Genomic DNA, 17,500 nt, shown 5'->3' on the forward strand with positions numbered 1-17,500 from the left:
TTCTTTCAGCAAATAACATCGGCCTGGTAGCAGCCTTCGGCACAAGCGGGAGCTGTGCGTTCCAAACCTAATACCTTGAGTGTCACGGCGAGTGATTTCCCCTGGCGGCTTGGCCGCCGTCCAGAGGCTGGCAGCAAACGAGGGAGAGTACACACACACACACACACAGACACAGACACAAACACAACGCAAAGCCGTCACTCACCTTGGCACGCGGGCACCGAGGAGTCCCAGGTGAGGTGGCCGAAGGGCGTCTTGCGGCACGTGGCCGAGCTCTTGCCGATGAGCCGGTAGCCGCGGTCGCAGGCCCAGCGCACCACGCTGTTGACGTGGCCGCCCGTCTGGCTCATGACGAAGCCGTGCTGCGGCGAGTCTGGAGTGCTACAGTACATGGCTAACGGGGTGGGGGGGGGGGTGGAGAGGGGGGAACAGAGACAATCTGAGCAGACGCTTCGCGACTATAAATCAGCATGGGGGGGGGGGGGGGGTTGGACGGGTTATGGGCCACTGACAGAAAACTCAGCGGAGAAATAATAGCAAAAGCGCTTTGGGTGAAGCACATTCAATTATCAGAGCAGTGGCCCCCAGGAATCCTGTTCTTTTTTTTATCTGTAAACATTTATATTTGGCACCCCGCCAAAACAAGGCGACTTGTCAGTCGTAATGAGCTGGGGGAAAAAGAGAGAGCATCAAACACCCAGTCATAAAATGTGAATTGGGTGTCTGTCTCTCTATCTAAAAAAAAACTCTCTCTCTCTCTTTCTCTCTCTCTTTCTTTCTTTCTCTTCTCTCTCTCCTTCTTTCTTTCTCTCTCAGGGGAGGCCACGGTTCAGCATTTCAGAGAATATTACCAAACAGCACAGGGCCCTTTGAAGGCGTCTCTGCCGGGTACCAAAATAATCAACTGTGCTGAGAAGAGAGCGGGAGCGCGCAGGAATATCAGACGCCATTCTTTTGCAGGGTCAGCGTCGTGCTGAGGAACTCTGGGAAAACTAACCCCTTCGAGTGCCAGCTGTCCTGGGACTGGGAGTCTAACGGCCCTGGCTGGCACCTACCGTAGGAGGGGGCAGTTACCCGATGAACAAGCATGCTCGGCCGTAAAGGCTGCGTTGAACTCTACTGTACACAGTGCAGTGTGGAATAGAGAAGCGTGTGAGGATTATTCATTATTAATAGACATCCAAACAAGAACCCACTGCCGTCATGCACATGGCTAACAGAGGAGACAGACAAACAGGCAGACGAACTGAGACACAGGGAGGGAAGAGGTGTGGATGGAGGGATGAATATCTTATAGCTTTATAGAGGGCGACAGGTCAAAAGAGACAGACGGACAGACAGACGCACAGAGACAGACAGACAACCAAATAGATAGATAGATAGATAGATAGATAGATAGATAGATAGATAGATAGATAGATAGATGACACTACTTAGACAAAAACAAAATACAGACGGCAAGCCAGGTAAGTAAGGGTAAAATGGTGAAAACAGAATAAAATATAAAAAATGATCCTAAAATGCACACTAAAATGTCCACACACATGCACATTTGCACACGGACCAAACGATAAAACGGGACGTAAAAGCAACCAAACCATACAGAACACCCATGCAACTGAAAAGGTATTAACAGTAGGGGATACATACTTTGATACTCACCAACGTATGTGATGCGGAAGCCCTTCTTGTTGGTGCCGTGGTCAGACGACCAGCGCAGCATCAGCTGGTGTCCACTGGTGGTGACATTGAAGGGCACCGCTAGGTCTCCACTCAGGGCCACCAGGCTCGGACTGTAGATGTTGGGCCCTTTAAACGAAACAGACCAACAAATACCGACAGGTCACAAACTCCCTTAACACTCAAATGTTCTGATTCATGTCCCTTTTCACCTAAAAGAGCGTAGCTAAACTCAGATGCATTTATTTAGCTTAACGCACAAACATCTTTAAAGACCAAATGGTCTTACTGATCACCTAAAAGGACTCTCACACAAGCTAAGTTCACATGTTGGCGCTTTAGCATTTATTTAACTTAACTCACAAACATCCTGAAAGGCCAAATGGTCTTACTGGTCACCTAAAAGAACTCTCACACAAGCTAAGTTCACATTTTGATGCTTTAGCGTTTATGTCACTTTGCAAACCATTCACATATGATTTTGATAACTGCTAATGAGCTAATGAGTTTTGTGTGAGTGATCACGGTCCGGACACAGTGGACGATCTTAAGATCAGATCAGATCAGAAGGTCGTCCAAGGAAAAGACCAAAGCACGGGGCCACGTACTTGCCCACCCCTGGCGTGGTGGCGTAACAGCCCTCTGGTGAGCCCTCACCAGCCGTCCTCACAGAAGACACAGCACCACAGGGTGAATATGAAAGAGGGGAAGCACTGGCAGCGACTGACCAACTGCAGCGGTGGCTTTGACAAAAGCACCTCATTAGATGCTAATTCGCGGGGAGCTAATGACGGCGGGTCGCGGGAAGGTCGCTGCGGAGCCGCGACATGGTCCTGATTGGACAGCATTAGCCTAATTACGGCTCCCACTTCCACGATAGCAGCAGCTAGTGCCAGGGAGGCTGGCTAGGGCTACAGTATATGCTGACTTTGAAGTGTAACTGATTGGTGGTTTCAATTTTTCAAAGACTTTCAACAGAATCTACAAGGAAAGTAAAGGTAATTTGTGGATATATCTGTTGGTGTGTGTATGTAAGACCACAAAGTGCCATTATGTCCACTTGCACAGCGGATTCAATATCTTTTTCTCTCATTTTTTTTTCTTCAGGTGGCTGGCACGTACCGTCAAAGATCTCGAGAATGTCAAACTCCTTCTCGGTCTGAAAGAGCTCGAAGTGCAGGGTGATGTTGTAGCCCTTCTCCACGTTGATGAGCCAGGAACACATCTGCAGGTTGGGGTAGCTGTCGGGGAAGCCTGGGCTAAGGATGACCCCAGTGGAATCGAAGAGCACTTTGTTGTCTGGGCATTGTGCTGTCGGAACATGTACAGGGTCAATGTGACCAATTGTAAACATTGAATTACCTATTGAGCGTACACTCCACATGCACGAATGAGTTGAAAATGTCACTATCCTTCACGGCATAACTGATGGAGAATGATTAGAATTCAAAACGCATGGCTGATAATGATGCATATTACTATCATCTTTCTCTTTTCAATTGTGTAATAGTTCTAGAAATGACATTAAACGCTCGATAGACACTGACTTGAGTTAAGAATGTCATGTTATCCATGTTAAACCACAAATAATAATAGCCACAAAAAAAACAACTAGAACACAGCAAATTATGCCCATGAACGGGTGACCAATTTGATCTGGGGGTCTTAGATTAGCGCGGCGCTTTGGAGAGGGGGTAAATTGGGCATGAAATGTGCGGTGGCGCGGCTGACCTTGGCAGAGAGGCGGAGGACCATCCATCTGCAGTCGCTCCCCTAATCTGCAGGTCAAGATCTCACTGCCCACCAGGGTGAAGCCGGGCAGACAGCGGTACCTGATTATGTCTCCTGTGTGGAAAATCACACACACGCACACACACACACACACACACACACACACACACACACACACACACACACACACACACACACACACACACACACACACAGTGAAGCAACACAAACTCGTACACACATGCCAATACCACCAGGGTAGAAACCCACATACAAACATTGAACAGACATATTGTGACACACATTAACAGATGCAAAACCACAGATGTGCACACACACGCGCGCGCACACACACGCATACACACACACACACGCACACACACACACACACACACACACACACACACACACACACAAAATACCCATCGTCATCAGTGCATACTCTAATTAAGAGCTGACAGGTCACTCACGGTGCCGTAATGAAAACAAATGCAACCACTAAACAAGTTGTTTGGTAGCTCAGGAAAAACCTGCACTGTGCAGCAGGGGAAGCTGGTGGACTGTTTGTGTGTAGAGGACAGAGGTGTGTGTGTGTGTGTGTGTGTGTGTGTGTGTGTGTGTGTGTGTGTGATGTGTGCGCGTGACACCATGAGGGTGTGGAGAGGGGGACTGGTTGTCTGCAGAGGAGAGAGATGTGTGTGTGTGACAAGGATGGCATCAACAAACAAACAATAAGGGACCTTGTTCAGATGTACCTTTGAGGGCACACACACACACACACACACACACACAGAGTGAGAGAGAGTGACACACACACACACACACACACACACACACACACACACACACACACACACACACAAACACACACACATACACACAGGACAAGTCATTGCATCAGACACGCAATCGATGAGATTGAGGGTTTTACCTATTTGAAATTCCTCGTCATCCATCAGCACCTCAGCGTTGGCCACAGGTGATGGGGGCTGACACACACGAAGTTGGTACGCTAAAGAGGAAGACATGGAGGTGGAGGAGGAGGAGGAAGAGGAGAAGGAGGAGGAAGAGGAGGAGGGAGAAGAGAGATTTGAGGGTCATCGTTTAGCAGCGGCTCTACTTGGCAAACTCAAAAAGGACGACACTCCAGATAGAACCTTCTACCAGTGAGTCATCAGTGCTCACATGTCGACCCAGCCTTGTCCTGACCCAAAACGACTCCCGACTATGTTTGGAAGGTGCGAGCGAGCAAGCGGCCTTGTTTTATTTCTGTAATTGCACCTTATCACGCCACCAGGGGACTTGGGAATGGCGAGCTAAAGAGAAATATCGGCCATCACGTTGAGTTACTCTTATTCCCACGAAGCAGTCAATTGCTTCGCTTTAAGGTCGTGCCCCGCCTGGTCAATGTGAACTGTTGTGCTTTATGGTACACCACAGAGCCGTAAAAACCTTTTCCTTACTCTGAATCACCGGCCCGTTCTCTTTGATATGCCACAGAATTACTGGAGGGCACAACAAGAGCAAATGCTGCATTGCTGTACACAGATGCTTCAGTGTTTGAAGAGCTGTGCTTGTGGCCTATACAGTAATTTGTACTCAGCATGTCGGCTTGGCAGACGATACTCAACAGCTAACATATCGGCTGTCGCAACTGTGTGGATCAATTCTGAGAATATTCCTAATTAAAATGGGGGACGTTTTTTTTTTGGTGCTCAAAGGCAAGTTTGCAATAGCAATAGAGTGATAAAACTAACGGCGATGTTCACTGATCACGAGGAGGCGAGTGATTTTGTTTTTGATCAAGTGCGAAACATAAACATTTCACTCTGGGAGGACAATCCCATTTAAAATTCATCACAAGAGAAGATAATGGCATTCAGCTGAGAAGCTATAAAAGCACAAACACTGCAAGGGGGAAAAAAAGCATTTGAAATTTGAGAACAGAGGGAAGTTGATCGCAAGGGACCAGCATTGCTTTATTTTGTTATCTGTTAAATTTCTAACGAGCCTTGCTCTTTTCACCCCCTCTGCAGAAATTCCCCCAAAGTTGTAATGTTTTATTAGCAAAACTTCAAACGTATCAGCACAAGCGGCATTGACTCGGACATAATTGCACTTTTTTTGGTCCCCTGCTGGCTACCAGCCCCAATTGCCTGTTCGTCCCGTCTAAAACGATCTATCTCCTGTTTACACGGGCATCAAGTTATCAGATATACGCAGTGTGACACCTCAAACGAAGACATTTGTTACTGACACATCTGCCATCACTCAAACATCAACACACACACACACACACACACACACACACACACACACACACACACACACACGCCTTTTGTCCGTGAAGAACCACGCACCTGCTATTACCCATTTACTAGCTGTTTGGAAATACGCAACATGACAAGAGCAATAATTGGAGCAATTTCCCCCCGTGGAACAAAGGCATGTTAATTCCTTGCACTGGTTCTGAAGAGCCATAAAAACATGGAGGCACATAAATAACCTTCAGAACCGCACAGTAACTTAATTTGTCAACATCTGACTTAAAGAGATAAACAGGGCAATTTTGCCCAAACTATTTCCACACGTACTCTATTTGGAGTGTGTAATGGAGTGTTTTGCCGCTGATTTGCATCAAAGGCCTCCTGCAGAACTGCCAGCCTGTGAGCGGCCTCACAGCACAAGCCCTTCTCAGGCAGACATACCGTACATGGAACACTATCACTTACAGGCTTTCATCCAGAGTGACTGCAAGTGATACATCTTTTACACTCAATTCATCAATTTACTAAAAGGTTCGCTCGCAGAGCTCTTACACCTGTAATAACATGAGAGCAACTTAAGAAGATTTGCGTTCTTGCCTTTAAATAGGGGCATCTATGTTTTTCCAAATGAACAGTATTCAAGGTGACGCGGTGGGTCAACTATCAAAGCTGTTCCTAAATCGTATGTAATGCCAGATGTTAAGGTCTGTGTGAAATGGCAACTTTTTTTTTGTCACAGTCGACTTCAGCTGACCCTGCTTTGCAAACACATCAGAAACTTCAGAGGGCCTCAAAAACAACCACTACAAATATCATTACATAGCACCTGTCAAGCAATGTCATTCTAAAAGCTCCTAAAAGGTTCTTTCTATTTTGGATGGAGAGTTAAAGAGCAGAGAATTATCATGACAGATACACATCACAGTAATCAAGAAATTAAGTAAAGAGAGAAAGTGTGAAAAATAACTTTCTAGGGTTCACACTTGTGCTTTACTTGACGGCACATCAAAGAGTGGAAGTCTTATTCTATAAAAATAGAGGTTGGATTGATCTGCATGACGCCACTAAACAAGCCACCCCTCAGAAGTGTTCCTTGTCCCACATTTACCCAGAATGACCTCCTTGAGTAGTAAGCCTGCTCTTTTATCAGCATACTCACTCTCTGTTCATTGAGCCCACAACCTCGTACACCTTATGCCCCCAGCTAACCAACATAAGGACACTTCCATGCCTCCCAAACACACACACACACAAGCACACGCACACGCACAAACACACACACACACACACACACACACACACACACACACACACACACACACACACACACACACACACACACACACACACACACACACACACACTCACCGTGGTGGGTGAGCACAAAGAAGCCGCTGGTGCTGAAGTCGCTGTGGAACTTGATGAGGATGTGGTTGGAGGTGCTGTGCACCGCCTCCTGGGTGGAGCTGCCACTGAACTGGCCAATCTGAGGGGAACCCTGGTCGGGGCCGTCCCTGAGGAAGGACACAGCAAGGGGGGTGTGAGCCAGGAGGGGGCCTTGGGGGCGCGGACCCCCCCCCCCCCCCCCCAAAAGAAAAGCACCCCTAGTACAATCAGCAGTGTATGTTATTCGTACCCTGGTGCAATTAGAAGTTGAATGCTATTCGTACTCCGGTGCACACAGCAATGTGTTCTATTAATACCCCCGTCTGGTACAATATCAATGTATGCTGTTCGTACCCGTGTATAATTAGAAGTGGATGCTATTAGTACCCTGGTGTATATAGTAATGTGTGTTATATCACCCTGGTGCGTGAACTAGCTAATTGTTGCAATCAAAACTTTCATTTGAGAACTGATTTCTTCTTCAAATTGCGCACCTTCTCTGCAGAGACGTTGGTACACATGTGTACTACACTTCTACTTATCCCACATATTAAACCATTATTCTAATCACTTTGCTATCCATGTCCTGATGAGAGTTTGCAGGCAAACTTGTACTTCATAGGCCTTAGCATCATAATCACGAAAGCTCTGTTAACTAACAAACTGACGGTTGTATGTATTCACTGAACAAAGATTATGAAAATAAAACACAACTTTTTCATCAGAACAGATATTAGTGCCGAAACCTTTCACAATTCTTCACTTTCTGCTGACGAAAAAAACGAATGTCCGCCATGTTTTTTGTGTGTGCACAACACATTTGTTGTCATGCATTATACAGGGTGCGAATAGCCCAGCTGTGTGCTGGCTAAATCTACCAGGGGTGCAAATAGACACTTAAAAAAAAAAAACCTAATCGCAACACTAAACACTCAACCAAATAACCGTTTCTGTGGAGGTTATCTATTTTGACATGGCAGGCTTATGGATGATAATATTACTGTTGGTTAACTGGCACTGTGATTGCACAGCTGTCTTGTGAAATTAACAGCAAACCACCAATTACACTCTGGAGGACAGTGTGAACATTTTTATGATGCATTAATCACCATTAGAACATCAAAATAGTTTTAATGTGCAAATTTTAATTTTCTTTTTCTTTTGCAAATGGAAATTCACAGAAAAGAGACGTAAAATCATTCACTGCAGTATGATTGCTAAAAATATACATACATACCTACCTACATACATACATACATAACTACATAAATACATATATCAATATGAAATGGAATTTAACTACAGTCTTGAGTCGGTGTGTCATATAGACCAGACATTAGTAGCCTCTTGCCTTGGTTACAATCTATCATAAGACTCACAAGAGGATGGTGTTAAATGGGATCTGCTGACTGTCAGCCCAGTGGAGACTGGAGAGTGTATAACCTGAGCAGGCATTAACCCCGTGACCTCTCAAAATGGCTTCTCTAGAACCTGACCTGGCCCATTGACCAGTGGACAGGTGTAGCGGCCGGGAGACAGACAGACAGCATGACTTCAGCAGCACAGGGGCGGGTTATGTAAGGCGCTAAAACTATTCAGAACATTCTGCGGATGCCCAAGAGCACTTTAGGAATGTGAGTAACATCGCTGTTCGCCAGCCTGAAGTTGGACCTTCACAGCCCGCAGTTCCCAAGCCTTATATAAGGCTACACATTAGAGTAAATTGACATGGTCGTGGCTTGGTCTCAATTTTTAAGAGCCATTTGACATGTCCTAGTTACTGTTGCTTGAAGGGGGGAGGTGGGCGGAGGGGAGGAGGTGGGTAATGAAAAGTGATTTGTTAGGAAATTGGATTGGAAGGTTTCATGACATTTCAAATATTGAGCCGCTTTATTCTTGTCTTCGATATGTCACAGTGCTAGAGAGAGAGAAAGAGGGAGAGAGAGAGAGTGAGAGAGAGAGAGAGAGAGAGAGAGAGAGAGAGAGGGAGGGATGGGGGAGATGGCTAACGCTCAATGCGGTTGCTACCTTGAAGCTGCTGAGCCTCTGCAACAGACTACAGCCTTTTGATGTTTCTACCTCAAGGCGCATGGCTAACCTTTTGGGGCCACCGTCTCTGCAAAGCCTCGATGACAATTTTTAAACGGAAAATTTGTAACATTCGCTTTAAAAAAACCTGCAAAAGCCCTCTAGAGGGGAACGAGACCTGGCAGTCTCAATGTGTGTGTGTGTGTGTGTGTGTGTGTGTGTGTGCGCACGCTCTCACCAGACAGTGATGTAGTCATAAATGGGCTCTGTGTTGAGAAGGGTGAAGTTGATGTAGATCCCGTTCCCTGGGGGAACCCGGATGGTCCACATGCAGTCCTGGAAGTTGGGGTACTCGGCTGGATGCCCGGGGGAATAGATGGTGCCATTCAGGGATGTGATATTTCCACCACAGAGCGCTGAGACACACACACACGCACACACATTCAAAGGGGAAAAAAAACAGAAGTCACATTTTTCTACGGGACCTGTCCGATTCCCAAGAGAATACAAACGCACAAGGAAAACACTTCTGTTAAGAACGAAATGGGTGCTTCAGAACCAAATGGGTGTGACTCTCAAGGACAAAAACACAACAACCTCTTTGGTTTCTTCTCAAAACTGTTTTCATGGTTATTTGCCATCCACTTGGTAGTCTCATAAAGCTCTCATAAACAAGAACTCATGTAAAGATGAAATCTGTGTGAGCCAGTGTGAGCCAGTCTTGAACCATCGTTTTAGTTTTAATTATTCCAAATGGGTGATAATGATAACGTATGAACTGGCAGGAGAGCTGTCCAGTTGGGTCCAGGTTATTACATGCCTGATGCACACAGTGTTCCCTGTGATTGCTATGACTCATAAAAATCATTCAGATGCTACACAAACAGCGGATATCAATACACTACATTAGAAAATGTGTTATGTTTAACATGTGCTCTACACTGATCAATCTTGCAACAGAATGTGTATACTTTCATTCTGTTAAAGATTGGTATGCATTTGTTAAGTGCACCGAGTCTACAGCACACTAATGGGTCTGAATATAATATAATGTACACTGCTATTCCGACAGTGATTGGTATGTATTTTAAAAGTGCCCAGAATCTAAGCCGATGTGTCTGAATATTATATATATATATATATATATATATATATATATATATATATATATATATATATATATATATAATAGATTATATAGCTGACGCTTTTATCCAAAGCTACTTAGTGATATCATTTGCAGGGGCCAGCCTCCCTAAAGCAACTCGTGGTTAAGCGTCTTGCTCACTGGAACAACGGTGGCAGCCAGGAATCTGCATGCTAGCCAAGTTCCTTACCCAGGAATCAATACCATGACATCTGCATGCTAGCCAAGTTCCTTACCCAGGAATCAAAACCATGACATCTGCATGCTAGCCAAGTTCCTTACCCAGGAATCAATACCATGACATCTGCATCCACGTTCCTTACCCATTGCACTAGCCACCACTAGCACCTGGATATGAATATGAGCTTACATATGAACCTGTCGTACTCTGGCACTCTAAAAGAACAGCACCTTCTCTCCTGCTCCAACCAACCGTAAATAAACAATCTCTCTCTGCAGCTAGTGTACGTGTCATGCTGGACCAATAATAGGTGGAGTTGGGTAGATGGGTAGTTGGGTAGATGGGTAGTTGGGTAGATGAGTAGATGGGTAGTTGGGTAGATGGTAGTTGGGTAGTTGGGTAGTTGGGTAGATGTGTAGTTGGGTAGATGGGTAGTTGGGTAGATGGGTAGTTGGGTAGATGGGTAGTTGGGTGGATGGGTAGTTGGGTAGATGGGTAGTTGGGTAGATGGGTAGTTGGGTAGATGGGTAGTTGGGTAGATGGGTAGTTGGGTAGATGGGTAAATGGGTAGTTGGGTAGATGGGTAGTTGGGTAGATGGGTACCTTCACAGCGTGGCACAGGATGGTTCCAGTTCCGGCTCACTCCGTGCAGGCAGGTGAGGGACGGCTCCCCCAGCAATGTGTACCCTGGAAGGCACTCGAACGAGATGGTCATCCCTACCCCCAGGTCGCTGCCGATCACCAGGCCATTGCGGAACGGCCGCGGGTCCGGGCACCTCTGCAGCTCGTACGCTGTAGTCCAGGAAACGGTAGGGAATCGAGGGGAAGTCAAACACAACCGTGCCATAGTCAAGTGTACAGCACACAGCAGGCAAGTGTAACTGGATGGGATAAGGAATGCAATTGCAACCAAATTGACCTACGGTTTGACAAAATCAAAGCAACAAAACCCAAGCATACCAAACAAAACCACCCAGCCCAATGTAGCCAGATAAAATATTATACGGGTCAAAGAAAAAGGAACCAAATTTAGCAAGTCACACATCTCCTTCAAAAAAACTGCATGTTTTATGAATCTGTCACACTGAAACTTCCTAATGCCGTTCAAAAATACCCTGCGGTGCAAAGGTCTCAAACCGAGACTGAAATTATGAATGAGCACACAGGAAAACACATCAAAATGCCTGAAGAAAAAAAGGAGGATGAGAGAGAGAGAGAGAGATTCCAATGGTGCTTCGACATGTGCTCATGGGAGTACAGCTGTGAAGCCTTCACCTTGCACAGGAAAAGCCTGATGTTCCCAGGTTACTGATACAAGTACAAATATGAATCTACTGAATCTGCAATGCCAGTAAGACCTTTCTACACAGGAGACCTGGGCGACAGAGCTTAAAGCCCTCCCGTGCATTACAATCGCACGGGTGTTCAAATCCCTGATAACCAAACTCTCTGTGTGTGTGTGTGTGTGTGTGTGTGACTGTCTCTGTGTGTGTGTGTGTGTGTGTGTGTGTGTGTGTGTGTGTGTGTGTGTGTGTGTGTGTGTGTGACTGTCTGTGTGTGTGTGTGTGTAGGTGTGTGTGTGTGTGTGAGGTGGGGTGCGGAGTGTAGGCTGGTTGGGGTTGATGGTGATGGGGTTCCGGCTATGTCAATATTGACAGAGGGAGTGGTGGTGAGGGAGCGTGCTGGGGAGGTGGGGTGCGTTGGGAGGCGGTGGCAGTAGGTGTAATCCTCTTTACCTTCGTAGGTGATGTGGAAACCGGCTTTGTTCTGCGAGTAGTCGCTGTGAAAGACAAAGCTGGTCTCGTGGGTGGTGCTGAAGAAGGAGTCCGGAACAACTGAGCCGCTGAACCGGTCGATGACGGCGCCGGCCTCCGCCGTCCCGCTACGCACCTCCAGGTAATCGTGGACGGCCTCCGTGGAGAAGTTCAGGAATTGCAGGTGAATTCCTGGAAGAGACAACGTATGCATGGGAACGCCATGCATCGAAAGGTCATTCTCCGAAATCCTCAACCAATTCACCAATATATCATATAGGCTATTGAATAGTCCCTAATGACTTTTGTTTATGTAAATGGAATAATATTTTTCTATGTCTATGTAATTATATTTCTATGTCTTTGTTTTATTCCATTTGAAAAGCCATTACATTCACAAGAATTTTATCTATCGGGTTGAAATTGGACAAACACTAGCTACATAATGACAGTGACACCCAGGTTAATGCAATTTACTGGAGACAAAACCAGCTGGAGACCAAACAGCTTAGCTGTCTGAATGGCATGACTGCACACAGCAAAAAAAAAAAAAAAAAAAACACTCTCCATGTTTGACGTGCACCCACCGAAGCCAACAGGGAGCTTTACAGTCCAGTTGCAGTCAAGGCCACTAGGGTAATTCCCTGGGAAGCCTGGGCTCAGGACTACCCCGCTGAAGTCAGTCAAGGAGCCGCCGCACTGGGCTGTGAAGATAAGCAGAGGACAAAATGGCAGCAGCAAAACTTTCACTCTCACAACCACACACGTTAAGTCGATGCCGCACAAAAGAACCTAAACACTATTTGCAAACAGTTAACACATTAGTTAGAAGAGTTAATGTGTGCACTATTAGGTTCATTAGTGCCGACATATAATTATTGTGTGGTGGGGTGGTGGCACGTTCTGTTTTATCATGAACGCTACTCGCTGGCGAGTAAGGCACAGTTGTTTGCCTTCCTCAAGGGTAAACAGAGCGGCGACTGTGAATGACTGTGTCCATTTACAGTACTTTAAAAGGCCTAAATTGAGACGTCGATACTCTGCATTGAACCTCCCATTTGCTCAGCGGTGGCGTGAATCAATTCACCCCTCTCTCTCCCGCCACATGGTGTCCGTTAATGCACTGCAACACTGATGCCTTCACAATGACGTCAGGCCTGGCGATATTTCACTTAAGATGGCCAAGCTGTAGGTCTCAATGAACAGAGACCATCTGTAGCCACCCACGAGCCCTACTGAATGCTTCAACTCTATCTAAAGCCAAGCAATACCCTTCATTTACACTTTATTTATCTGTATTCTCCAACACAACATTGAACACTGTTGAGCTATACAGTATGTGCAGCTTTGTGTAGCCTGTTACAATGGGGGAGGCATACAGTAATAATGCACTGGATATTCAGTGTTTCAGTGGATATTCGGTGGCTTAGGAGGAAAAATAGCACATAAAATGGCATGTGGGTGTTATGCAGAATGGCTGAGTCATGGAATGCCAAGGCCATAGAAACAAAAGCAGCCCTGTGTTATGTTGGCTTAGTGTACTGTATTCTTCATTCACTATAAAATGCACTCCAGACTAATTGGTGTCCCAGAATGCTTAGAGTGTGGTCTCCAGCTGCCACTCTCCTTATGTATGTATGTGCATGTGTGTTGTTTGTATGTGTTTGTGTTTGTAGCCAACAGGAAAATATGTTTAGTATGTTGTGTGGCAGACTATGTTAACAGCACAGGCATACTGTAGCGTGCATGGCAAGGCCATATTTCAGTGGCCCATGTGCATATCCTCAAAAGAACAACGCTAACAGCTACCCAATTAGCAGCAGTTATGAAACCCCACAGAAACAAGCCCCTCCACCTCCCCTGAGGTGTGCATCTCTGCAAATGAGCTACGCATTAAACAGGAAGAAAGAAATGTGACATTAGTGATGTGCAGTGATGTCCGGATAACTGTATACAATTGTGTAGCTGGCATAGCATTCTGATGTTGAAAAATGATAAAAATATTGAAGTGATTGCAGTGTTTTTTTTTTTTATCAAAACATCTCTGATGAAGTTTGATGTGCAGTCACATGAATACTGCATTGCAATTTCACAGAACATTGGGCACAGCATACATAATGACTCGGGTATAATAAAACGGTTTAATATTGTAACTGTATAAAATGCCAGCTAATGCTTATTCATCTGGGAAGGGATATGACATACCAAGACAGAGAGGCACCGGGTAGTTCCACCTCCTGACGGGTCCCGGCATGCACGTTATATGCGCACTCCCCTGAAAAGGCACAACACATAAATAAGGTCACAAAAGCACACAAGAGAATTTTGCCGCCTTGATGTGGTTCTCTGCCTCGGTACAAGTGAGGAGTATGCACTGATCTATTTTTATTTATTTATCTATTTTATTTAGCAGGGAGAGAGTGGGTGGAATTGCAGAAAATACAGTGCATTGAGAAAGCATTCAGAATCAGACTCCATTACTTTTGTCACATTGTAGCCTTCTGCTAATTTAAATAATTTTTTGTTCCTCATCAATCTACTAATCCTTACAAATCCTCATCAATGTCACACATCAATCTAAAAATTATTTTAGACATTTTTGCAAATTTACTCTAAAACTAAAATATCATAAGTATTCAGACACTTCAATCAGTTTTAGTTCAAGCACCTATGGCAGTGATTGTAGCCTCAAGTGCTCTTGGCTATGACACGACAACCTTTGCATACATGGATCTGGAGATCCTCTAACATTGTTATCCACAGATCCTCTCAACCTTTGCATTCATGGATCTGGAGATCCTCTAACATTGTTATCCGCAGATCCTCTCAACATTTGCATACATGGATCTGGAAATCCTCTAACATTGTTATCTGCAGAATCCTCTCAACCTTTGCATACATGGATCTGGAAATCCTCTAACATTGTTATCTGCAGAATCCTCTCAAGTAGCCTGGCTAGCGCCACCACTTCTCAATGAGACGTGGTCTGGGAACCAAGCGTTCATTTTCTCGTATTTGAAAAAAAATGCCCAGATCCGTTTATTGGGTGCCACGGATGTCTATCAAATGCGTCTGTGCATAGCTCATCATCGTCTTGCTTTCCCCCTTGTTCTGTGATTGGTCTCCTATTTCAGGCAAAAAATTTGCTCCATGGTCTCCAGGCTGCCTTAGCAGCGTGAATCAAATCGCACGCAAGGCAGCATGGGAACACTCAGGCTGCCTCTTAAGCCCTGTCCCGTTGGATGGGGACCGCCAGTGGACAGACACTTCCAGGTCTCTCTAGAGATGTCCACTTGTGTTCCAGCAGGGCTCTGGCTGGGCCACTCAAGGACATTCACAGAGCTGTCTCTAAGCACCTCCTGTGTTGTCCTGGCTGTGTGCTTATACTGCCAATAGCTGGCTTTCCGTCCAAGTTTTTAATACCCATTTTCAAAATTCAAATTATAGTTGAAAAGCTTGAAATACACATAAAATCTTGTAATGCGGCCCCGGCCGTGGCGAGAATGGCTGGGGCACCTGCACCGTACGCCGGCGACCCGGGTTCGATTCCCGCCCCGTGGTCCTTTCCGGATCCTACCCTGACTCTTTCTCCCACTCACTTCCTGTCATTCTCCACTGTCCTGTCTCATTAAAGGCATAAAAAGGCCCAAAAAAAAAAAATCTTGTAATGCAAATAGAAATTTGATTTGATCGAGAGGTGGATTATCTCACGATTTGCATGAGATATACTGTGACTAAGGTTGCAAGCCTAAATTCCTGTACATTTCGATGCCACAGATGTTCACAACCCCTTCTTTGATTGGAATTAAGGCTGTCAATTTTGAATTCACATGACCATGTAAAACATGCAGATGAGATGGATGCAACCCAGCTAATGTCTTGTTGCGGTGAGCCGTCAGTCAGTCTAATGACCTCATGAGAGCTCTGGCCCAGACTTCCATTAAAGCAACACCAAAGAACTTTCCCTCTGTAGCACGCACGCTATTTGTTTATCCAGCACCGGCTTTGCAAATAACAATGTCCATAGACAAGGTAGAATATGTTGCACGATTTATGAAAGTACAATGTATTGCGACATCAGATGCAAGTCAAATTTGTAGTTTCTTATGTCTCATTCCATCGAACTACAGATCTGCTACCTGATCTGGCAAACTTACATAGTGCGGTTATAGCCGATAGAGGGCTGTGAAGCGAATGCAGAAGTGCCGTTCACCCTGTTACAAGTTGATGAACCACTGAAATTATTTTGGAAACATTATTTTAAGGTACAAAAAACTCTTTGGTGTTGCTTTAAGGATATATTTGTACTTTGCTCCATTCTGCTTTCCCTCAACCCTGACCAGTCGCTGTCCCTGCCACTAGTACTACAAAAAAAAAAAAAACAGACACAACATGATGCTGCCACCACCATGCTTCACTGGTGCTTGGTTTGCTCAAGACATTGACGTCAAGCAGTTCAATTCTAGTTTCACCAGCAATGGGCATCCTATTTGTAATAGATTGAGTCTCCTTCAGGTACTTTGTGGCAAACTCCAAGCGGGCTTTCCTGTGTCATTCACAGAGGAGAGGTCTCCATCTGCCTTAAAGCCCAGAGCAGTGCAGAGTTGCTGTGATAGCTGGCCTTCTGGAAGCTTCTTGTGTCTTCACATAGTTCCTTCCATCTCTGACAGACTGACAATTTTTCCTACCTCTCCTATCAAGGCCCCTCTTACCCCGTTCCTCATTTTGACTGTTCTAAACCTCCTCCATTTATGAATTATGGAGGTCACTGCTCCTTAGAATATTCAATGCAGCAGAAATTTTTTTATAGCCAGATCTGTGCCTCGACACAATTCCAACTCAGTGCTCAGGGGGCAATTTATTTCATGTCATGGTGTGGTTTTGCTGTCATATGCATAGCCAGCTGTAAGACCTTACACAGTCATGTGCCTTTCCAAATCATGTCCAATCAACTGAAGTGGAATCCAGTCAAGGTGCAGAAACATCTCCCAGATGATCAAGAGAGAGATGGGAGGCAAATGTCAAGCGTCACAGCAAATAAACCCTTATGTCAGTATGATATTTCAGTTTCCTCTACTTATTTCAATAAGCAGAAATGTCTAAAATTTGCTTTGTCATTGTGGAGTGTGGAGTGTAGATTGATGCCAGAAAAAAAATGTTTTGAAATAATTTTAGTATCAGGCAGCAATATAACAAGAAATGAAACAGTGAAAGGGCTATGGATGCTTTTCTGACTGCACTGTGTTCATTTAGCGTCACATTTCTGCTTGTTTTGGCTCTAGCACTTCAGCACCTGGGAAGCACTTGAAATTACACAGAGCCTAAC

At 45.3% G+C, this 17,500-nt stretch overlaps 1 protein-coding gene across 1 annotated transcript in view; it reads right to left on the bottom strand.

Annotated features, from left to right (window-relative positions):
• Positions 1 to 17,500, bottom strand: part of csmd3a (CUB and Sushi multiple domains 3a) — a 228,235-nt gene that overhangs the window by 58,150 nt on the left and 152,585 nt on the right. Inside the window, exons 39-49 of the mRNA XM_076280031.1 lie at positions 14,380 to 14,449; positions 12,762 to 12,878; positions 12,157 to 12,366; positions 11,024 to 11,212; positions 9,331 to 9,508; positions 7,047 to 7,192; positions 4,343 to 4,423; positions 3,412 to 3,525; positions 2,803 to 2,991; positions 1,663 to 1,809; positions 206 to 394 (exon numbers count right to left, since the gene is read on the bottom strand). Coding sequence (XP_076136146.1) covers positions 206 to 394; positions 1,663 to 1,809; positions 2,803 to 2,991; positions 3,412 to 3,525; positions 4,343 to 4,423; positions 7,047 to 7,192; positions 9,331 to 9,508; positions 11,024 to 11,212; positions 12,157 to 12,366; positions 12,762 to 12,878; positions 14,380 to 14,449 — 1,630 coding nt within the window. The remainder of the gene's footprint in view (positions 1 to 205; positions 395 to 1,662; positions 1,810 to 2,802; positions 2,992 to 3,411; positions 3,526 to 4,342; positions 4,424 to 7,046; positions 7,193 to 9,330; positions 9,509 to 11,023; positions 11,213 to 12,156; positions 12,367 to 12,761; positions 12,879 to 14,379; positions 14,450 to 17,500) is intronic.

This window comes from Alosa pseudoharengus, unplaced genomic scaffold (genome assembly GCF_046254945.1).
Source record: "Alosa pseudoharengus isolate Yale_2024_CS ecotype anadromous, Long Island Sound unplaced genomic scaffold, YU_APseudo_1.1 YU_APseudo_1.1_scf_12, whole genome shotgun sequence".
In the NCBI taxonomy this organism is placed as follows: Eukaryota; Metazoa; Chordata; class Actinopteri; order Clupeiformes; family Clupeidae; genus Alosa; species Alosa pseudoharengus.